The sequence below is a fragment of the Sinohyriopsis cumingii genome, chromosome 3 (assembly GCF_028554795.1).
Source record: "Sinohyriopsis cumingii isolate HCF-2022 chromosome 3, ASM2855479v2, whole genome shotgun sequence".
Lineage (NCBI taxonomy): Eukaryota > Metazoa > Mollusca > Bivalvia > Unionida > Unionidae > Sinohyriopsis > Sinohyriopsis cumingii.
The window spans coordinates 50285954-50310660 of NC_142963.1; the positions used below are offsets into that span (position 1 = coordinate 50285954).

The following is a 24707-nucleotide window of genomic DNA, read 5'->3' on the forward strand; positions in this document are numbered from 1 at the left end:
AAGAAAGCTAAATACAAACAAGTTTAACTGATCATTAGCGAACCTGAAAGAAAGCATCTTTATATGATATAGACACATGTCAGTCTTTTGAAAACAAATAGACAATGTACACAGTTCGAGAGCACTCTATTCTTGTTATAAAACGACTTTCTAGAAACAAATCTGTAAATAAACACACACATGGGTTACGGTCCTAACTTAATCACCGAATCCAGTTTAGTAGATGAACTATTACTACTTTGACGTTTCCATGAACTCAGCAGCTTAAATATCATGTGAGCACGCTAAGGAATGTTAAGCTATATATATATACCTCTGTTTTAGTCGAGTCATATTGGGTGAAGCTGCATTCAGCCGAGTGAACGTTTAGGCGCTAGGTCAAATCACACAATGTAAGTATCCCACCCTCTGTCCCTGTCTCTGTCTTTCTCTCTATTTATGTTTCTCTCTCTCTCTCTTTTCTGTATGCATGTTGCTAGTATAAACTTTGAGTGCCCATTCTTTTGCATCCTAGCTACTATTGTGTCAGATCTTTTTGAGACGCCAGAAACATCCCTTTCGCAATGATATCCATGTCGCGACATCGAAACACAATTGCATAAGCTTTGCATCTAGTTATGACATGGCACAATATCTTTGTTCTTTTAGAGATACTACTTGGTTCCATAATAACATAGTGCCTTTTTCAAGTTGCCTATGTGGCAAAATAGCGTTTCACGTCATTACCAGTAATACTTTTTCAGACAACTGATGATCTCAGATGAGTAATACTTTACTACTGAATGTATGAAACTTGCTCAATAATTTCCAGCTTTAGTGAGATTCAACAAAATGTGGAATTTTTAATGAGTTTCGTAAATTCAGTATTAAATCATTACTCACCTGAGATTATTTGTATCATAAATTTGGCTTTTCAATAGATTCGCGTTAGACGGAAGAAAAATAACTCTCGACAATCTTAAATTCTGTCCCATCCGATGTGCATGTAAATACTGCGCAATGAAAATTTAACGTATCAATTACCATTTTAAACAGTGATTTAAAATAGTGTACACTGTCCAGTGTTTGGCATTAATTTTAGAGTCATAGATATGTAACTAGATGAGTCTGACGTTAGGTTGTGTTCACATATTGTATTTTGTCTGGATCATACACTAGGATGGTTTCCGATTTCTGGGTGAAACAGATAAAGTGCACTACACTTTGATAACTGAATACATTCCTTTGCTTTTGTTCCTAAATACCACTGTAAAAACGAGGCACCATCACAGACAACAGAATGGAAAATGATACTTTACTTTCGGAATGGGATTCTACTCCTTGATTAGTGTAATAACAGTTAGTACCAGGAATCATACCGTCGGAGGAGGTGTATCATATACAAACATGATTTTCTGTTGTCACCTGTGGCAAACAGCGCTGTAGTCGACCGTACATTTGGTATACAATTCGATAGTCAAAAAAATATGTGGCACACAGTACTGAAGTCGAACTCAATTGTGGCAAATAGTGCTGTAGTCGGACTCTAAAATGACTGATTCATTGCATATAATACTGGATATGTGAATATTTAATGCAGACATTAATTATCCACGACATGAATGTATTTGCTACTTACGTGTTGCAGATGTGATATTGGTAGTTTTATGTCGTGAAGATTGTTTGTGGAAATTGTTGATTTTGTTAATCTTCGAGTTGAGAGAACAATTTGTTTTATCAAAATGAAGATTCTTTCTGTCTCTGCGAATCTTTTAAGCCCATGTAGGCTAAATAAAATGAATTTCAAACAATAACGTTACAAATGGTGTACGTTGTATACATCATTACACGTAAATATTAGAACATATAAAATAAAGCATAGATCTGGGATGAGACCATCAGCGTAAGAGGTCCAGTTGTGGCCCTTTTCTGATATAAATTCATGATACATGAAGAAGCCTTTTCAATCTAAATTCTCATTTCTTAAAATGTTATCTGTTTGTTCAATATCTTGACGAAACTTCATAGATTGCTTTTTCGCTAGTAATGTAACTCCCTTCTAGGAGTAAATATATTGCCCTTCTAAATATCACGCCACTCTCTTTTTGTCAACTATATAATATCCCAAGATGTACGTTATTTGTGTTCTTGATTATATTCGAAAACATGAACTGATGACTGAATAGGGGCTCTAGCAATAAATTTACCAAACAGATGACATTAAAAGATAGATTGAAAACAAAGATTTAACAACTTTTTGTTCCCTGCTAGAAAAATACGTGTAATTGTTTTTTGGAAAGACTTATTTCAAACTATACTGCCATTTTATTACTATTCTATTTATACACAAACAATCCCACATAATCTTTGCTGATATGTGACCTAGAAACTGTACACTCAGAAGAAAACGGAAAATGATAGCGTTTGTCTTCAGTTATCTTTAAACTAGAAATATACAAGGTAGCTTGATACAAAATATTGTTCCAGTTGATAACATATACAAATAATAATAATAATAATAATAATAATAATGATAATCACACTAATAATAATCATAATATTAATATTAATATTATTATTATCATTTATATTATTATTATTACTATTATTATTATTATTATTATTATTATTATTATTATTATTTCGCAGGTTGACAATACTGTTTGTTTTTGTCGTCCGCTACCAGTTGACTGTAGCACATAGTCAAACCTGTCATACCTGTTACCCTGATAGGGACGAAATAGACGATTTCACGAAAAGCCTGACGGGATATGCTCTTAAGCCGGGAGACAGCCAATATCAGAATGCTTCCACCATGAAAAACAGCTTGTACACCAGGTACTTCTTTTTTATATTTTGAAAGGTCACTTCTGCACATCATTTTGAAAAAGAGTGCTCCATGTTAGCGAACGGCTGAAAGAGTCTGTTGACATACTAATGGTTTGCGAAAGATCTTGTGAAAGATATTCTTGAAATGAAGTGCATTTCAAATTCGTTCAAATTTAGTGATAATTTCCATTTTGCCAATCTTATACACATAAGCAGCAAAGAAATGAGGTATTTCTTGATGTATTTGTATCTTTTTGGAATTTCTTGTTTATGTTTTTGTAATGTTATTTGTTATTGAAGAATAACTGCAGAAGGCGTTCTATAGTATTTATTATATACAAGACATCAATACAGCTTGGAAGGGGAGTAAAGTCTGCCCTGAGTGTCTATTTCCCATGGAACTTAAACCCTAGTGAATGTATAACATAAACCAGCTGTTGGTGTGTATCAGTTCTAGTGCAGTGTGGAATGTCTGATTACTTTTACTGTCAAGTGATGTTTCAAAGCTAATTAGATTAAGGCTTACACTACAGTTTTCACGTTTGTTCTGTAAAAATCTATCAATCCAAGTGCAGTTGGTATTCTTCTTATGCTGATATCAGATTTATTTTTAGACACCCAGGTATGGTAGTAATGGCCAGTTCAGTAGAGGACGTACAGAAGTCGGTTTTGTTCGCAAAAAAGTATAATCTGCACGTGACAGTCCACTCTACGGGACATGACTTCAATGGGCGCTCTACGGCAGATGGTAGCCTGATGATAGACCTCTCCTCCATGAAAGAGATCATCATCAATTTGAACTCAGAGCGTCATGATGCAGGGGAGGTAACTGTAGACTCTGGCAATTCTTGGCTCAGAATATATGAAAAGGTAAGTGTACTGGTCTATTTACAAGTTTGTTCTGCTCTAAATTATATTCATCCAGATATATATGTTTATGTTGATGCCGACATATATATTCATCAGATTTATTTGTAGATGTCAAATAGCTTTTAAGTGATGAAAAACGAACTTACTTGGATAACGATGTAATGCATTTCTTTGTATTATCCTTCTAAATCCATGCAACTTTCTCATGGAATCGTGCTCACGAATTCTTCATCATCCGTCCTATGGAGCGAATTATCCATCATCCGCCATATGTCGATAATTATTTTTCGTTAGATCGGTGGTTTTAACCTCAAATTCTTTCTCAAAGGCAATTGTTAACTGCTCTAAAGTAAATATTCAGGTAAACTAAAGCATGAATCTTCATGGGACAGATCCACACAAGCTTTTTCAGGCTTCAAATGATGTTACTGGCATATGTATGACAATCTTTGAAAATTGGCATTAAATAATTATCGAACTGAGTGTTCATTAATGGATATATATAAAAAAATTGCAGGATAGTTATTTTGAAGACTCAAAATAAGGCGGAACGGCGGCCTAGCATATTGATTTTATTATTTAGGTCCATGCTGTTAACCGTGTAGTAGTCGGGGGCAGTTCCCACACAGTCAGTCCAGGAGGTTATACTCTGGGAGGGGGTCATAGTCCCATTTCTAGACGCTTCGGGTTGGCTGTGGATCAAGTTCTTGAAATGAAGGTAAGTCGAAGTTATATCAATAACGCTGGTTAGAATCCATGCTAACGCTCCACTGTTCATCATCTCAATGTACATTTCCAATTTTAAGATGAGAAGAATTCCATTTATTCTGAGTAGTACGAAAGATAACATTGGGGCACATAATATGGAGTCCGTATTTTGACATTATATAATTTTATGGAACATGGTTGATCCATGTGGACGGTCTTTCGCCCACTCTAAATGTCTGAGTCACCTCCAAAGCGGACAGGTATAGTATAATGATGTAGATGTTTTTGCTATATGTTTTGGGGTCATGAAAATAATAACCATCCAAAGGAATATGGATCTTTGAGGATCCAACATAAAGTGAATAATCGCCAGCTGAAGGTATGTGCACTCAAATTCTTAAAACATCACGCGTTACTGAAATAGTGGGTACTGGACGCATACGTGGCTTGTATGACTTTTACTATATATCAAGTCAATTTGCAATGCTTTTTTCGGTTGAAGTCTTGAGAAGTAAGAACAAAGCTGAAAATCTATATATAGTCAAATATAGTTATATAGCAATCAAAAACTCAAGCTTAAGCAAAGTTACTTGCAAAAAAAAACAGAGAGTATGATCGAGTAAATAATGGAAAAATAAACGCGAACTAGCGGAGAAAAACCCAGCATATGTCGAACCAGCAACCAGCAATTCATTGCATTTGAATAGGTCCAATTGTTACGAGTCTATGCTCTTAAAAGATGTAACATAAAAGAGCGGAGACAAAAAGATTTATAAATTTAACACATAATTTATTTCCAACGACAACAAACTGAAAATGAGAAAAATGAACTTACGGTTTTACGAATTAAATCTAAAAATAATGGCGTCAGAAATAGTTACCATTGTACTGATGTGTCAACACTCTTTTGAATCAAAGAAAATATTATTCTAGGTTTGAATTCAGTATAAGTCCAGGAAATGTCTTTATCCAAGAATTATGAGAACACTTTTGTATTTCTAGGGAAAAACAATCACTTGAATTCAATAATTTGAAGAAAAATAAAATTCAGCCCAAACTGGTCACAACATAATACAGCTTACCTTTTCAGATGTTAAAGCACGACTGATAGAATTTTTATCTGAACATCAGTTATACACCTAATAAAGACGAAAAACAGATTCCCAGATGGTGGTCAAAAATTCATCCTTCGGGGTAAAAATAGAAGTTTGTTTATCAATTGAAACATGCTTAATGACACGTATTCCAGGTATAACCTTGACTCAGCTTACTGATTATTACGCTGAGAAAGATAATTAATTTTTATTTAAAAAGTTGCTTACCAAAACAGTCACTGATTTCGGAACAAGGCCATCAACAGATACAATGTTTTATTTATTAGATGTTCACATCAATGAAATTAAAAAAATAACAAAAAGAATTTTAAAAAACAAATCTGGACAATGTCAAATCAAGTAAACAATGTTACATTACATTAGTATGTAATGGAATAAAAATTAAAACTAACAAACAAACAATTAAATTAAATACACATCACACGATATGGTTTCTTTCAAAACACTAGATGTTTCGTATACGCCTCAGTAGGTCACATATTTTGGTGTTTCTTTTAAAGGTTGTGGTTGCTGATGGGAGTATTGTAGACTGCACAGCAGATGGAAGCACTATATACCATACGAACGGAAGCGTACAAAACACAAGTGACACTGATCTGTTTTGGGCGCTTAGAGGCGGAGGTGGTGGTACTTTCGGCATCGTTGTTAAGTTTACGTATAAATTACATTATCAGCCGAGCCAACTGGTAAAAATTGTGCTCACCGCCCCTATGAACTTTTTACCACAACATTTTTTGAGTGGTTTCACATTTCTGGAAGCTTTCAACCAGTTCATGAAGACACTACCGGACGAATATGGAGGCTATATTATACTGGAAAACTTTCCATCAGAAACACAGGCGACCCACCAGATCGGATCATATAGTTTGTTGCTGATTAAATTTGGACCTTGGGACAGTGAAACAGAAAATGTAAGTCATGCAGTTCATAAGTATTACCTTCAACCATAAGTACTTCTTCAATGGAGCTCCCATTGTTATCTGTGTTCTTCGATTTCGATCTTCCTTGACACTAACATTTCGAATACTGTATGTTGAACAAGACTTGCAAATACAAAATTCTAATTAATTTGACTTGACATCTCCTCCTAAGGCAGACAATATTTCCTGATTGAAAAATCATGAGTCACAAAGACAAACGCATTTCTTATATCATGAATATGTAGGAATGTCATATATAGTACTATTTGTTTAATTTCAATGTATCTTGGGATTTCTAAGTTCAATCAGATACATAATATGTGTTAAGCACTGGATGAAGTAATGGTCTCGTCCTAAAGCATTTACTTATCTCTTCGTCCATCCTGAAAATATTTCTTTAGCCAGTCAATTCTATTCAAGAACTGGATGTTCTTGTTCGTTCTCTATCAGAGGTACATGAGAACGAAATTTGTTGGTTTATCGAGGAGCTCTCTTGCAAAAGTGATGGAGGGCATAACATACTCACAGTTAAATTTAGTATGCAAAGCAAAGCACTGTGTGCTAGTAATAGTAGTACTTGTTCTCTTTTAAATCACTTTATCATAAAGTCATGTGAACATAGTGTATGTTATGAGTCCTAGATTCATCGTCCGTGGATTGTGCATCAACGATCAGCAATTGATATTGGCAACATCTTGTAAAAATACATTCTGGGTCCTATTTAAAATAAATTTGGCAGAGACCATTCGTGGATAAATATACGTTAGGAATTATATCAGCGCTTACTAAACCAAGAAAGATATACAGCTTTGTGCCAATCACTATTCTGATAAATTGAAAACAATATACTGCTTAATAGTACAAGTGAATCCAATGTGCGTGTAAATATAGCCACCGTTACTTCAAATAAAATATCTTTAAAGACTTCTTCTTGAAACTTGCGAAACATGATTCAACCAAAATAGATTGAAAACATTCGGACATAAAGATCACTCAAGTCTGGGGTAATGATAAAGACCTGTTATCATATATGGCGTACATACAATAAAAAAATAAAAACCTTTCAACCAATCCTTGTGAATAATCTCTACTAAACTGACTTTGATCAAAATGGACAGAAAGCATCATGACATTAACATCTTTACGTTTTGCATCAAGATTAGCATTTGTGAACAGAATAATGAAGTACTTTAAAATATCGTCTGGTCAAAATCACGTGTACATAATATGAAGAAGTTTGATGCAAGGTAATAATCCCCGAGTCTTTAGAAATGTTTCTATGTGATACCGATCCACGATCAAATGATCATTTTTTAAAACATTCCGCTGAACAGAATCTGACAAACTTTGAAAGAAAGCAAAATTACTTTAATACGATTCTGAAATTCAAATATAGGTTTAAAATTGATTGCGCTTTCATATCAACAACCTTCCTCAATATAAGGGGTGTTCATATTCACTCACTGGAGAGAGCGAACCAATCATATATCAGAGATGTTAAAGTGTGATGTCGTCGAAGGTCTTGTTTTCTTTATGTATTTTAATATGGATGCCTTCCATTGCTTAAATACAGAACGAGAATACAATTTTAATTGCCAGAAAACACTAACCGAGATGTAATTCTTTTTCCAAACTTTTTTCCATTTTTAATTTAGGTAGAAATTAGCCATGAACCATACCAATGTCTGTCCTTTTTCTACAGACATACCGTCTTTCCTTTCCGACATTATTTTCTTTGTATTGTAATTTAACCTCTTCTTTCAAGGAAATTTGCAAATATCACTCACAAATTTACTCAGTATCAGAGATATTTCATGGTCAATGATGCTAATAAAAAATATTGAGACACGACAACACAACATGGTTTAGAAATTCTATTTGCTTATTTAATATTGCCGACGTCTAAGTCTGCTGATCATCTTCTCAATGTACTGATACACATGATTAATTTGACTTCCTGTTGTTATAGCACATGTCATATTAACAGAGTTGTTGTATTAACGATTGTAATCGACAGTGAACAATAAATTACACTTTGGTTAATTTTCTTTTAGTTTTCTTTGCTAAAGAATTTTTTCCAGGTATCATTGTTTGCCATATTTCAGTTGTATCCTTATTTTATCTAAACCATTTTGCAATACAGTCTAAGGTCTACATAAATATTGCAAAGCCATTCAAGGTTTATAAATTTAATTTTCTTTGAATAAATAATAAATATGATTCAGTCTTTACAACTTAAAATCAAATCTTCGATTTTTCATTATTCTGTTTTGAAATCCTAATTTCAAGCAGATTTTTTTTAATTAAAAAAATTGTATAATAGGAACCATCTTTTATCACTAAATTTCTCACCCACTCCGCCCCGTTTGCTTGCATACATCCGTTGAATACGTTTCTTTTAATCCTTTAGGTTTTAGAGCCATTTAAAGATTGTATCTCACAGCATGGATGTCAATTGACAATTGAAAACAAAACGAGTTTTTATGATTATGAGAAGGAAGTGTTTGAAACTACAATCAACCGAGTGTACATAGTTGGAACATTTCTTCAGCCAGCAACATTGAATACCAATTTTATCTCTTTTATCATCCCTGAACTTGTGCTACTCAGGAGGAAGAATGTGTCCCTGGCTTGTGGAGGCATATTAATCGGAGGTAGGTTACTCTGTTATTAATAATAATCTGTTCCAATCTTTTATCAGTCTTAGAAAAGGAATAAGTTACAGATGAAACCTAGAAACCGCAGTGGTTATCTCACATGTCATGTATTTATGCTACCCTGGGTTCAATCCATCCTAAGGGTAAATCCAAGAGTCAATCATTTTCTCATTTTCTCCGGTTACTCTTTGGTAAAAGACTATTTCGTTACTCGAGCAATAGCGGGTACCTACAGTTCTTAGAGACCCTCTTGTAACAGTTTAAGGTAAATCAGACGCCTTCTACCATGTATTATTACAGCAAATCCCACGGCTTGTTTTATATTTCTATCTCTTAACCGTGATCCAAGGGTTGTAAACAAAATTCCGTTACATATATCATGTGTCATTCTCCTCCAATGAATGTGAATGTTACTGCAATTTGTGCACATGTGGCTTTTGACATGCCACCGCATCTACATTAAAACCCCCAAAACTTACTGGAAAAGACCAAATATATGACCTCTTCTTCTTATGGCAGAATATCAGATGGACAGAGGATAGCAAAATAAGCATCCGATTAATCGTGTAGATAAAGCTAAATTCACGAAATTGTATGACAAACTAAAGTACTAATTTGATAAATTAAGTATTTCTATCTACATACTATAAGTAAATATCAACTTTAAGAAATATTATGCTCCAAAAACAGAAGTAGACTACGGAAGAAATACGGGAATTGTCTCTTCCTCTCAAGATGAAGACCAGGCCCATTAATCGAAAAACTGTCTGATCAAAGATTTGCACTCGTTTTGCACTTTTAATCTCATTACACGTGCTTTGAGCAGGGTTATACAGTCTACGACTCTTGAGTTATTTTATATTATTTAACTCTAGATAAGTGACATCTCCTTCATGTATGAAGACACTGAATGTGAATTTCCATTTTAGCTTTTGTGCCGGGGATCTTGGCAGCAGAGCCTGGCCCCGACGTTACACAAATATTCCCATGCTCAAATCCAACTCAAAGTTATTACCTCTGATGGGCAAATGCAAACATCACTGACCAATCACACGTGGGAATAGTCCGCATTTGAGCATGAGAATATTTCTTAGCCTCATGGACAGGCCTGAAACATTTTCTTTCAGAGACTTTCAATGTTAATAAAATGTTCAGTCGTTAGAGACATAGTTCATTAAAGTGACAATTTTAAGAAACTATTATACTATTTAGCAACAGCTGAAATGTTGAAAAATCATCGAATACTTGCTGAGATCTTTTGTAACTATTTTCATTCAAAGTGTCAATCTCAATGTTCAAACTTTATTATCTCACGGACATGGCTTACCGTAACTAAAGAGTTCCAAATTGAGTAAATATTTGCTTTTTTTAATGTGTAGACTTAAAATAAATGTAGCATTTTGTTCTTTTATTTTCTCAGCTTCCCTGTAATTGTGAACCGTATGTATTTTTAATACAGTTTTTCATATAGCTTAGAGTAGTCAGCTGTGAAAATAAAAGTCGGATGTGATTTTAAAGTCAAGGCTGCTGTTTGTCAGAAACCTGCTAGGTAATACTCTCTTGTATAGATTCAAAATGATGTGGTATGGGAGACAGGCCACTTAATCGTTTCATGAGCTGTGGGATCAAGATGTAAGCTATTTTTTCTTCCAATTGTACCAACTCTCCACGGAATCGCATGCTTACCATGTTGACACATTGATAAGTATATAGGAGTTTTGTGGTCAATCATGTTCTGCCAGTTGGCTACTCACATTGATATCCAATTGATCAACTACCTTCATCCTTCATATGTTACTTCAAGGACCTGGATGAAATTCTGTCCCAGTTCGAGACATATGAAACTTCTTACTAAATAACCTGAACGCTTGGGACCATTTTCTCTGGTATCTTTGTATTACTTCGCTGTAAAATACCTGAATTCAAATCACTATGCCTGTCATTCTTAGCCCCTTTCTTCCCATTTCTATTGGTTACCATTTATATATTCCTCTATGATTTCCTCACGTACACACGAAAATAAAACATACACCAAAACAGGATTCAACATTCTACAATTCTCAATAATATTATGTAGACGAAACTTGTAGGATGTTACTGCATTTACTAACCATCTAATATTGTATAGAAATGGTAAGCACATTTCTTGTCTGTGCCATGACCTCTCTGATTTTCATTACCAAATGTCTGGATCAAACCCATTCTAACACGAAAGGAATACAGACTGATGCCTTCACAATGAAAATGATAATGAAGTGATCTTATTAGGAAATGAAGGACACGACCTCGAAAACATTTCGCGTTTGAACCACACAATAATGCATTTTAATGGAAAACTGACACTTTTGACTTTTCTTCTTGACAGGAAAAATAAGTCAATACCCAAAGGACTCTACGCCCATACATCCTGGTTTCCGCAACGGACTTGTCTGCATGACATGTGTGGTCGTAATGTTAGATACTAGTAAAGACGAAGAAAATAGTGCTGCCGGAAAGATGTTTTCGAAGCAGCTCCAACAACATGGAAACGGGGTGTACATGAACGAAGCAGCATATGACCTTGAAAACTGGCAAGATGCTTTCTGGGGCGATCATTATAACCGTCTGCTGGAGATCAAGAAAAAATGGGATCCCACCAATTTTTTCACGTGTCACCACTGTGTTGGGTCCGAACAAGCGACCACAAGCAAACAAATTGTAACCTGCGACCAATAAGTGGAACGACTATAGATTTATATAGGGTATTTCTAGTTCTGTTATCAGTATTTGCTGACTCATCATTTAGAATTGAAATGCATGGAGAGTGGAAATGTTAGTACCTATCATCATTAGCTGTTAATATTATTAACGTTGTGATTGTTCAAAGAAAAGTGATTTCACAAAATGGTAATTTTTAACAAAATATGTATCATTTTCATGAGAAACTAACTTTCTTCGTGAATAAAATATAATTTTCTGCACGAGTCGCCTAGTTAATACTGTTCGTAATTTTTATGAAAAATAATAAATGAAAAAACGTTTATTCGTAAAACTGTATATTTTATATCCGAAGGTGTATATATAAAGTGTTTTCTCATCAAGAAATATGTTCTTCACGAATAAATCACGAGTCGTCCTGATGTTTGTTATTTGCTTGCAAAGACATCACATTTTGACGAGAAATGACACTTTTACTTTCAAAATTATTGTGAAACAGGAAAGATATGTTGTCTCAAAGAAATGATATTAGTTACAAAAGTGATACTTTTTTGTCATTGACACAACCTTCCTGATAAAAGTGATATTTCATGACAAAAGTTTCTATGTAAACTTTCATGATCATTCTTACAACATTTGCTAAACAAATCTTCGTCAATAAACTCTTTCTTTGCGAAAAAAGTAGACTTTTTCGCCAGTAGGTCTTTTCTCTCGTACACGTTAAAAGCTTTTTATTGTGAATAAATACTGTTTTAATCACTTGAACGCGTATGATAGACAATTACGGTATATGGTTAGGAATTAACCCCTTTCACCTTATAACAGATCGTAATTTATATTGACCATGTTGTCTACTTTCAAAACTACGTGAATTTGACATTCCTTTAACCCTTAAGTGACTTTAATATTTCTAGTTGCTATTTTATATTTTGGTTGTATTGCCATGTCATTGTATTGTCATGCTTTTATCATGAGACTGATAAGGCTTTTAAATGCTTTATTTCGCTGAGAATGCCTTTTTCATTACTTGCAACCATTTGATTATTTTTATTTTTATTATTAAATCACTATTTATATTGTTAGCATCCGAACGAGAGACCACAAGCAAACAAATCGTAACCTGCGACCTTTAACCCCTTAAAGAAAATATATTTTGATAACGTATTCCTATTTAAGTTATCAGCATTTTGTGGATTTTTCATTTGGTAGGTGTAATTGAAATGCATGGAAAAAGTGGAAATGTTAATAGGTATTATAATTAGCTGTTAATATCATTCACGTTGCGATCTTTTACACAAATTCTTTCCACGAAAAGGATAATTCGTTTCTTGAAATATATCATTTCCAGAAAAATGTAACTTCCTTCTTGAAGAAAATATCATTTTCAGCACGATTCCTCTGGTTAATACTGTCGTAATCTTAAAATAATACGTGGAAAACAGTTTATTCTTACAATATGTATACCTTACAGCTGAACTTGTACAAAAGAAGATTTACATCAAGAAGTTTCAGCGCGTTATCTTTTTATATAAACAATACACGAATGTCGCTGAAAATTGCTACATGTGAGCGAAGACTTCACATTTTCATCAAAAACGTTATTTTTATCTTCAAAATTTTGCATTAAACAGGAAAGACATTTAGTCTCCAAAAAATGATGTTTTTCTTAAAAATAAAACCTTTCTTGTCACTGACACAACTTTCCTGATAAAATTGACATTTCATGACAAATGTGTCCATGTAAATTTTCGTGACCATTCTTACAATATTAGTTAAAGCAATCCTCGAATGTAAGCACTTTTGCTACGAAAATTATAACATTTTGCAAATGGGGGAATTATCGCTCATAAACTGCCATTGCTTTATCTCATAAATAACAACTGTGGTAATGAATGGTACGGCCTATGATTGACAGTTACGGCATATGTGTAGGAACTAACCCGTCACCTTATAACAAGTCTTAACATGTATTGTATATGTTGTTTACATTCATATAGTACAGTGTATCAGTCATATTACGACGTAATGCCAAATCGAAGACTGCTTTCGATTACGTGCATCAAAATATGAATCTTCAAACTGGTCAAAACATAGCTGAGATGAACCTTTAAATTGAAAATACTTCCTGTTGATAGAAAATTTGGATGTTGATACATTATTATTACAATTCACGTGTGATTTATTATGCATACTATACCCTCATCAAGGGATATAACTGTTTCCGCATTTGTTCATATATTTTTTCATTATGCCCTCAATACTTCAGATGCTATTTCACGTCAGCTCATCCAAATCGATACATAATGAATCTCAAGGAGACAAAATCAGATATCAGAAAACTGCTACCTATTCAATAGCTTGTGTATTCGTTTGATCGTTAATTGTAGCCCCAAAAACTAGAATTATATTTCATTTACACTTCAAAAACCTGGTTTCTGGACTCACCTTTAAAACGTATTGTTAAACCTATTTGAAATTGTGTAAAAATTGTGCAGACGTTTTGTCGCAGCACAGTTTGTCATGGCCACCTCCAAAAGGAAAGCTAATGTAACTTCATTTCCATGCTAGGGTAAATTATGTATTCTCAGATGCTATTTCATTACATTCCCAATAAACTGGACCTTATTTCTCTTTCACTGTTCAAAAACTGGCATGTTGGTATATCTCATCAAATGTACCTGATCTGATTCAAAACTAGGTGAATTTGGCTTACCTTTAACGCTTGAGTGTATTTAATAGTTTTGCTGTCTGTTGGTTTCGCTCTGAAAATCGTTCCATTTTATTAAATTCATGAAAATTGCTATGTAGATCTATCTGAAGAGAACAATTTAAACTTATCAAACTAATTTAGTTTGACCTAATATTCATACTTGAGTGACTTTTGTATTTTCAGCATTTGTATTGATGCACGCTATATATATATATATCGTTATGCCCTTAATCTTTAGCCTTTGCTCTAAATCACACGTATGTTGTGGATTCGTGACTGAATATCAACTAGAGGAACCATGCCGTACCAAACGTACGTCACAATGAACTCATTTTCATGATGCAGAGAATTATATATTTTTCTCTATGTCAGTCTAAACATTCCCAACATCCGTACATGCGTTCCTTTAAGAACTCTGTTATTAATACTTAAAACACCTATGCGCAAGCAATGTTTGTTCCGCCTTTGACTCATTTCAATGTACAGACATCTAAACGTCTTGCTTGTTTTGAACATTAATTATATCTTCTATAATATGTTATTTGTATTCTACATTAAAGAAAAATAATTACTATGTTCAATGTTAAAAATATTTTTTTTAAAAAGTAGGACTACATCTCTTTCGTATCTAAATACATCATCTGAATTTCTAAAATACGTCTCTGACGAACGAGTCCTTCATAAGCAATTTATGACATTTTTTTCTGTCGCATCAACTTGTCATTTATAGCTCGTACTTACATTTTCTTGGTATATATGACTGATTCTTGTAAAACATATTGTATTAACAATAGGTGCTATGGAGCGAATTAACTTCAATAAAGACGAAACATACTGATTTCAATATTTGTGGTTATGCTTGCTACGTATACTAATTGAAATGGATTCCCTTCCTTCAGACATAGTTATATCATTCCATTGGTGTTGTTGATGTAATGCACAACTTTTAACAATGGTAATATAATATATATATAATTATTTGGACAAAATTGAATATACTTTAATTTGATTTTAATATACTCCAGTATTTTGTATCAGAGTCGCTCAACTCATGCTTATAAGCTTTGCAATGAAACTGATTCTGACAAGTTTGTTAGATAGGTGTCAGTTCTATCCAGGTTTACCTCCCTCCCGAAATAAGTGTCCACCATGTAATGGCTTACTAGTTTTTTTTCAGAGTAGTCATTGATGGCAATAGTACTTTTGTTTATATACTGTTTGACTGAGAGGCAGCGACACGACGCATGTTGCATATGAGAATAGTTTCATACCTTTCAATCAATGAGGAATTTTATTTTCTATATATCCTGGCCTCTTGTGTCATTGAATATTTTTTTTTTGCCATACACGCGTAATGTGACTAACCCGAAAAAAGGTTGGAGGTATTCAATAAACGATAATTATGACCAGGTGAGTTATAAAGACTTTTTTTTAAAAAAAATCCACATTCTCCAAGATGGCTACAATTAAACTCCAACACTTCCAAATTCATCTAAACCAGCGTCACTAACAACAACGTTTAACGTGGGATAAACTAATTGCACCGCTAGATCTTGTTCTTATACAAGGAATCCTATCTGACATTTGAATATTTACAAATCTCTCTCTTATCGACTGAAATGAAACAATGATACTATCTGGCATTTCCATATTTGGAAATTGCATCCATAGTGCTGTTAAGACCTATTATACTGAGCAACAGAGTACTAACCTCGGAAAATAAGAGATTACGTTTGATCCAAGTATCGATCAATCGACATACAAGTGCAGAGAGACGAAATGGAAATTTAATATAGATAATAGGAAAGACTGGCAGAGCAGCCTCCGATTCATTTTTACACATCTGTTCAGTGTTTCATGCTACCTGATTAATTATGATAGTACCACTTTTCAGGAAAGAGTTCACTTATTCGCAAACCTCGTGAAGTCGACACTTCGCTGTCAGAACAAAAGAGCGCGGATTAATATAGCTTTAAGGAATATATCGTGAAGGGTTATGAGTTGTTACCTGATGGCAAATTTTGGGAATTGTAGAAAAGAAACTTTCCAAGCCATGTCAAACGTTGGAGAGAACATGAATCAGCATTTGATCCACAACCAACACATTTGATAAAGATTACGATAGAGCATGAGAGCATTTGATCTACAACCAACACATTTGATCAAGATTACGATAGCTCAGGCAGCTCATATTAACTGAAGAGTCCAAAAATTGGATCCATAGTGATGTGAATGCCTATCATGATGAACAAAAAAGTGATAACTTTGGAAAATTCTCGCACAGACGATAATTATTTTTAACTTTGGAAAATGTTGCTAACACATATATTAAGTATTCGTTGAGTCATAGTTTCATTTGTTAAAAATTCGTAACAGCCTCTTATGAAAACTTCCAAATATCAATAATTGAAATCTTTGGGTTGTATCCTGCTTGTTCAGGCACCTATAATATGGCAGAAAGAGGTCTTGAGATGCCAATATCATAAAGAAATGACAGAGGCATAGAAAAATCTACGTTATAAATCCAAATCACATAGACACACACAGACAGACATATCCACACACGGCTCTTGAGAATGATGTTGATCAGAAAATTATTCCTTTAGCTGACACATTTTTTCGTCTGTCTTTTGATGATATCACGATTGAAACTAGTATTTATCAGTCAATAGGTATTAAGTTGTCGTCTTCGAGGTCATATCATAAGGAAATGGTCAGTTTAGCCCATGACAAACCCTGCAAGCAAGTTCTAATATTCACTCTAGTCAGTCAAAAAGGAATTTAATGTATGACATATATACACAGGAACTGAGCTAAGCAGTTGAGCGATTTATGGCCAAATAGCCATATATGAGGTACGATATTGCTCATACAATTTCGGAAAATGATAAATTTAAAGGATATTTATCGAATTCTGACATTGTAATGCGAAAACAGTATCAAGACCTTGAAGCATTGTACAAAAGTAAATGTTTTGAGAATGCCGTAGTACAGACATTTATCTTAATGTAATTGGTTGAAAATGTCAGCTACTCATGTGTGTGATAACGTTAGTAATGTCCTCTTCATTAATGACAAAGAACCGAAATGCATCTTTAAAGCCATACATGGTTGTCGATAGGCCAGTCTTCAAGAGTAAGAGTAACTTCTGCATCTTGATCATGTTACAAAAGAAACCAGTCTTAACAATTTCATATAAATATTACGGATGAAACAGCAGTTACAATATTTTTATAGATTTAACTGGGTGACTGTCATCAACAGTGGCAAAATAATGTAGATGTTTTCTTAAAAGGCAATGTCATATCAGACCATTACTCTATCTAGTTTTCATTATATCGACATTACTGATAGGACGTAAATTGCCTTATTAAGGACTATAGGATTGATATCCTGTCCGTCTTGTAATAAGGTAGGTGTTATCATCAGTTTTGTATATCTGTGCAATAAAGTATAGAGGAAGATGTCGCAGGAACTGATCAGGTATAGCACACATACATGCACACATATAGTTGGTGAAAATATTCGCTCTGTTTCGATTAGTTCACACCTTAGAAATAAGAAACAAGTATCTTACAGTGAAATCTAATTAACTAAATGAATAAGTAGCCAATATCTGACTTCGTCTGACCAGCTTAACTGAGGGCGTCACAAACGCCATGCAATTGGGAAGATACAATCTTCATCAGAGGCACCGGTTTTAATTGTACCACAAAGAAACTGTGTGAACAAGACATAACCACATCTCAAAAAAGCTTAGTATACAATACCTTATTTATGGTTTGATACAGAAGCTGTGTGAACAAGAAATAAAAGCAAAACTCCCAAGCTTAAGGCCGCTGAATAATCAATTCTTATCAATATATAGCGATGAAACTGTTAGTAAGATTTATAGTAACATGAATATAACAGGATAAGGCTGGATTGGGATTCGATGTTGTGAAGGCACTTAAAGGAATTTATAATAGTCCTTACATTCATTACACATATATGAGTGCTAAATTAAATGAAGTCTAAAATCTTTTGGAAACACGAGAAGATTGTAAAATTGCAACTCATGGGAAGTTGGAAAATATAACATGGCCTTGACTGTATGGGGCAAAGACATTTAACCAGCGTGAGATGATATTGGGGAAAAGAAACTTTTGGGTGGATGCGACTCTGGGGAAATGATATATAACATGGATGGGACTTAATAAATTTAACACAGATGCGACTCTATGGGGGAAGAGAAAATTAGCTTGGATGGGACATTATGTAGGTAAAACAAAAATATAACATTGATGGAGCTGTACGAGAGCAGAGGGAAATTTAACATGGATGAAACTCTTTGATAACACGGGACCATTTAACATCGGTGAACAAACATGTAGACAGACATAATTAGTCGTCCTTACAGACAGACACAACGATAGCACCTTTAGAATCATTATCCTAGCTTTTATTTCTTGAACATTCTCTTGTATATCACTATTTGCAACTTTTCTAACTGCAATACTAACTAAAACATTTCAAAAAGGGACTTTTCATGGACTCCACGTCAGTTTTTAATGCACCTTTCTTTCAGTTTAGTTTTTGTTCTGTAGTTTATATGAATTATTGAATATTTAACATACCTTTGCTCTCATCTGCTCTTTGTCTTAATATTTATAATGTCTGTATAGCACAAGACAATACATTACAACCTTTTCAGCAAGTCTTGTGAACTGAACACGTTTTGTGTGTTTCAACCAGTCTTAAATGAAAGTGGAATACATTAACAAATCAGAGAAGTTACCCTAGTATAATTATATCTGACAACGACGTTTTATATAAGATTTGCAAAAGCTTAGAATGTTTTTGGCCTTTCTGTTTGTTTTCCATACATTATTAAATAAATCCTTTGTAATTAAAGGTTTGTTTTTAAAGTCGTTTTCAGGTCTAACTAAATAGTTAGAGAATGGTTAAACTTTGGTGGAATATAATTTGAATCCAGTGTTGAAAATGTCATATGACATAAGGCATAATGCCTATGATGTCGATAGCACTGATGTTTAAATGTTTAAATTAATTCCTGATATACCAATAATTTATCTTATGACGAATTGGACTCTCCTCTAGAACAGTTCATAAATGTACAGGTAGTTTATTTCTATAATGAATTTACTAAACCTGACTTAAGAATAGAGAGAGTTGACCTTATGTAAATGTTTCATTTAAAACATAGTATACTACAACATGGATTGTGAAGAAAGTAAACATTTTCAAAAGTGTAATCTAACAAGCATATTATATATGATTTTAGAATTAATATTCTATGTGTACGAATTTGTAATTCAATATAGTTCGTTTATCAATCTTGATCGTCATAATTTGGATGCAACGTACATTCTCCCCGTATTCTATCAGGTTTTACGTGCAATACAAATCTTCAGAAGTAAATCTGATTACGTCTAGCTGTTATAATATGCAATGCCCAGTTATCCACCCATCTCTCGCTATCTTACAATAAAGACTCAATTATTGTGGACCCGTGTCAGTTGTAGCACGGAACAGACGAATCGACAGCGAGACTGGACTGAACAAGCTTTTATCTTGCTTCACAAAGTAATCACAATCGTATAGTCTCAAACTATGTTTCTTCTTGGATATATGTAGCTATAAATGTAGATGTAGTAAAAGATTTACCAATTATATCTAATTTTAGAAAAGAATTAAAATTTCACATTCTGTGGCAAATGTACTTTGCATACATAAAATCACATCGGGACAATTTAGTTCAAAATAGCAAATTTATTTGAAAAAAAAATTATTTCTAAACCGAATGTTAACGTATCGCTATTTATCATTGAATATGTCAAGATGTGTGATACAGTAATACGTTCAAAGTGCATGTCTATATACAAGGATGCATCACTCGGAACGACGCACTTGTTAGACTGTTCCCTTGCCACCTAGATGGTCAAAGCAAGACTGGAATTTGTGTGTAATTGATTTTCTATGTGCGTGGATATGGGTATCACTATGTAGATACATATTTGCAAAATATATAAACTAACACAGATATTTCCAAAGCCATTAATAATTAAATAATTGATGAATGTTTTTAAACAAAACTTAACTAAACATTTTCTTCAGGACGACTTCTAACCTACGGTGAACTCTGGGTTAACTTTTGTGATGTTGCCACATTTGACTATGGCAAATCCATTTAACTAAAGCAGGGTGAAAACATTCTTTATTTCGGTGTAATCGGTGACACCACTTTTGATCGTTACACAAAGAGAATATGTAAACAAAACATACCACATTGAACTGAAGCTTAGACAGCAACACGTTTATTTATCATTCGAGAAAGCCACCGTGTAAACAAGACCTACTCACCTGTGAATCAGAGTTGAATCAAGCTTGTTCGGTGACACCTTAATTGACCAACTCAAAAGAAATAACCTTTAAACTACATAGCCTTTGAATTTTCGCTCAGAAGTTACGTTTTAATAGACACACAAATTAAAAGGAATTTGATACGAAGATATTTTGGATATTGTAACTATTCTATGTATACACAAACAATCCCATATAATCTTTGCTGATATGTTGATAGGTACTGCCCTAGAAATGGTATACTTGGAAGATAACGGAAGATGATAGTGCTCATCGTCCATTATCTCTGAATTGGAAATGATACATGAAATATGTAATTGAACAGATTCAACCTATTGTTGATAATGATCACATCACATAATGTTTAAATTTCAACGCATCGTCTTCTTCGTGTAAAAGAGTAATAAACTTTAGCGGACGGCTAAAAGAGTTTATTGACATACCGGTAGTTTATCTGTCTGAACCAAAACCAACGAACGAGCTTGTGGAAGATATTCGTGAAGTGAAGTGCACTTTGAAAGGCTTTAAAGTTAGTTGAAATTAACTTTTCTGTCAGTCATGTACACACAAGCAGCCAACAATGATTTTATTTGTATTTGTCTACAATTTCTTCTCATGTTTTTAAGTCTGTTCTACAAAAAGTCTACCCGTCCCATTACGATCGGTATACTTCTTATATATAATTTGAGAAGATACAGCGTACTTTTAGAGAACTGGATGAAGTAATGATATCGTTTTAAAGCATTTACTTATCTCTTTGTCCATCCTGGAAATGTATCTTTAGTCAGAAAATTCGATTCTGGAATTGATTTTTCTTGTTCTTTATTATTTGACGGTGCATTAGAGGTAGATGAGAACGAAACTTGTATTGTTGGTTTTATGAAAGAACTCTCTAGCAAAAGTTAAGGACGGCATAATATACTAACAATTAAATTAGGTATGCAAAGCAAAGCACAATTGAGTAACAGTAATTGTAGTACTTGTGCTCTTCATGATCACATGACCATAAGGTCATTTGAGCTTAGTGTATGGTTCGGCATCCTTGATTCATCGTCCGTGGATTCTGCTATTTGCAACTTCAGGTAAAAATACATTCTGGGTTTGACGTAAAATAAACTTGACAAAGATCATTCGAGCTGCAAATACTAAATATTAAAACGATTTGTATCAAAAAGGACAGACGGTGTTAACATCTTTAAAGTTTGCATGAATGTTAGCATTGCTGGATCTGAAACATGATGTACTTTACAATGACTTCTTGTCAAAAGCACGTGTACATACATGAGCAACCTTGTATGAAAGCATCAGTCATCAAATCAGTTCATATGACTTAAAGTGATGACGATCCACGATCACATGAACACAGATCACACGATCATCTTTCCTTAAATCATTCCGCTGAATAGAATTCTACAAATTTTGAAACAAAGCTACATTACTTGAAGACGACTTTGACACATTCCAATATTTAAACTTGATTGTGCTTTTATGATAATATCAGAAATATTCCACAATGTAAGATCTGTTCATATTTTCTCACTGGATAGAGCGATTCAATAATATATCAGAGATATTAAATTCGAATCTCGTCGAAGCTCTTGTTTTCATTATGTATGAGTAAGTTTTCAAACGTAACATGTACGGCTTACTTCGCTTACAAATAGAAAGAAAATTAAACTTTAATTGCCTGAAAACACTATCCTAATTGAAATTTCTCTTCCACATTCTCTTTATTTGAATGTTAGATAAACATTTGCCATGTGGACCATTTCAATTTCTACCTTATTTTATGGACATAATTACTATTTCGTCTATCCATTTCCACATGTTTTCATAGCATCAGAATTTAACCTCTGCTTTCGAGGGCAAACGCATATTTCACTCACAAATTTACTGAATATCAGAGGTCTTTGATAGGCAAGCTGTTAATTATAAAATAAACTGAGACACAATAACACGGCGTGGTTTAGATATTCTTTTTTCCTATTAAATGTTGCTAAAGTCTACCCATCAGTTTGCATAAAGCCTGCGTCTCATCTTCTAAATGTACTGAAACAAAGATTTGATTTGACTTCCTATTGTTATAGCACTTGTCCTATTAATAGAGTGGTTGTATAAACAATCGCAGTCGATGGTGACCAAAAGAGTACAGTTTAGATATGTTTAGAGAATCAAAGCATTAGTAAGATCTGCATGTGGCCGGGTTCAGCACATGCCATGAGAATATTATATTTTATGTGAACAGTTGGCCTCTTACGTGCCCTCTTTAAGCATCTTTGACATGGGCCCTTCTTTGACATTTTATATGTCCTAACGAATTTCATCGAGAGTAATTAGCCTCCTTTTTGGTAGTAGATATGCAAAACACAACCTGAGCATAGATTATCTCAATACTTTGTTTTAATTGTACCCCGACTTAGAGTATATTGATTTCGGCCACTCTTGAACAGTATCTAGGTTGGGGCCCGTTTTAACAGTAGAAAAATGTTAAGGAGAATTTTCGAGCCGTTTTTGATAAATCCGGAGCTCAATACACGGTCGTTATAACGATGACCACTTGGAGACTGCCTCTTCAGCAGCAGGAAGGGCGAACCCTACAAACTATAGAGGGTTCCAAATCGCAAACTAAAGCCCCCATCGAATCGAGAAAAAAAGTCAATTAGAGGGTAACGATACTTACCCGGGAAGACCCCGATGTCGCTATCACTGCTTTCTAAACGATCTTTTTTCGATTCGATGGAGGCTTTAGTTTACGCGACTAACCCAACTCGTTGTCGCGCCCTCCCTGCTGCTATCAATTAAAAATTGTTATATCATAATATGGTGAATCCGGAATCTTACACAGCTAGATTAGCACGAGAGCGAGAAGAGGCACTTAAAAAATACATCCCCGTACAAGATGAGTTCAAAAAAAAACGTTCAGTTGCAACAGCAAGCACAAGTTGAATTCGCGGCCGGCACAGAACAGTTATTTAAACCCGTAACAACAGCTACTGAGAAAGCTGCAGAGATTACTGAAAGAGCTATATGGGGAAATATTAAGGATGAGGAGGAGAGAAAAAAGCTGGGTATTATTCCAGCATTAAAACAAACCGTTGAGCAGACTGAAAAAATATCAGCAAGAACTAAAAAACATAAAAGATTTTACGAGATCTTCCAACTGACATAGCTGCAGCTCAACCTCTACCTGTCGACGAAGGAATGCCTGAAGGTGAAGCTAGCGCCGACGCTGGTGATATACCAACAGCACAGGCCAGGGTTAAGGTTGATATAATCGATAGATTTACCGAACAAAGTATTAAACTCATAAGGTCGGCTACAAACGTAGATGATTTAGGTGAGCTTGCTGTGCGAAGTTATCATGACCGAAACAGACTTTTAAAACCCGAGCATGCTGATGATGCTGTAAGTCGTGAAAACTGGTCAAGCGGATATTTCGTGTAGACTATGATATTAATCGGGTTAAAGCCGGTGATATTAGATTTACTGAATTTGATTCCGCAATAGATCGTTTTTTTTTAAACGACTACAATCGCCCTCACAAACTACGCAGAAGTCTTCGCCACCTCAACAACAACAACCTCAACCCGAGACTCAGCCCAAGCCTCAACCCGAACCTCCGCTCAGATTTGATTTCAGAATACCATCGCACTCTACATTCGTTCTTATTAATATGGGCATTAATACTTTTACCGCTGCTAGTTGGAATAAATTAGTCGACATTGCTGCGCGTAATTATAACTTTAGAGAAATATATATGAAATCTGAATATGTTGAAAAAATACCCCCCCCCCGGCGAATGGCCTACTTTATTATATTCTGCTTCTAAACAAAAACCCTCTAATTTAATGAATGCTGA

At 34.2% G+C, this 24707-nt stretch overlaps 1 protein-coding gene across 2 annotated transcripts; it reads left to right on the top strand.

The window, feature by feature from the left end:
- The first annotated feature begins 331 nt into the window (after positions 1-331).
- On the top strand, positions 332-12195 carry LOC149802833 (uncharacterized). Of its 2 annotated transcripts, XM_089952285.1 has the most exons (7): positions 332-392; positions 2629-2817; positions 3423-3678; positions 4262-4396; positions 6002-6412; positions 8832-9075; positions 11444-12195. In XM_089952285.1, coding segments are annotated over exons 1-7 (1587 nt in total). In that variant the 5' UTR covers positions 332-390; the 3' UTR covers positions 11794-12195. The 2 variants fall into 2 exon arrangements, with proteins under 2 accessions (XP_089808411.1, XP_089808413.1); XM_089952287.1 differs by lacking the exon at positions 4262-4396.
- Positions 12196-24707: the final 12512 nt, after the last annotated feature.

What these genes read in the sequence shown, in the direction of transcription:
- LOC149802833 (XM_089952285.1), top strand. An exon ending in AAAAACAGCTTGTACACCAG is followed by an intron (nt 2,818 to 3,422) that starts GTACTTCTTTTT and finishes ATTTATTTTTAG; the next exon opens with ACACCCAGGTATGGTAGTAA. An exon ending in GGCTCAGAATATATGAAAAG is followed by an intron (nt 3,679 to 4,261) that starts GTAAGTGTACTG and finishes TTTATTATTTAG; the next exon opens with GTCCATGCTGTTAACCGTGT.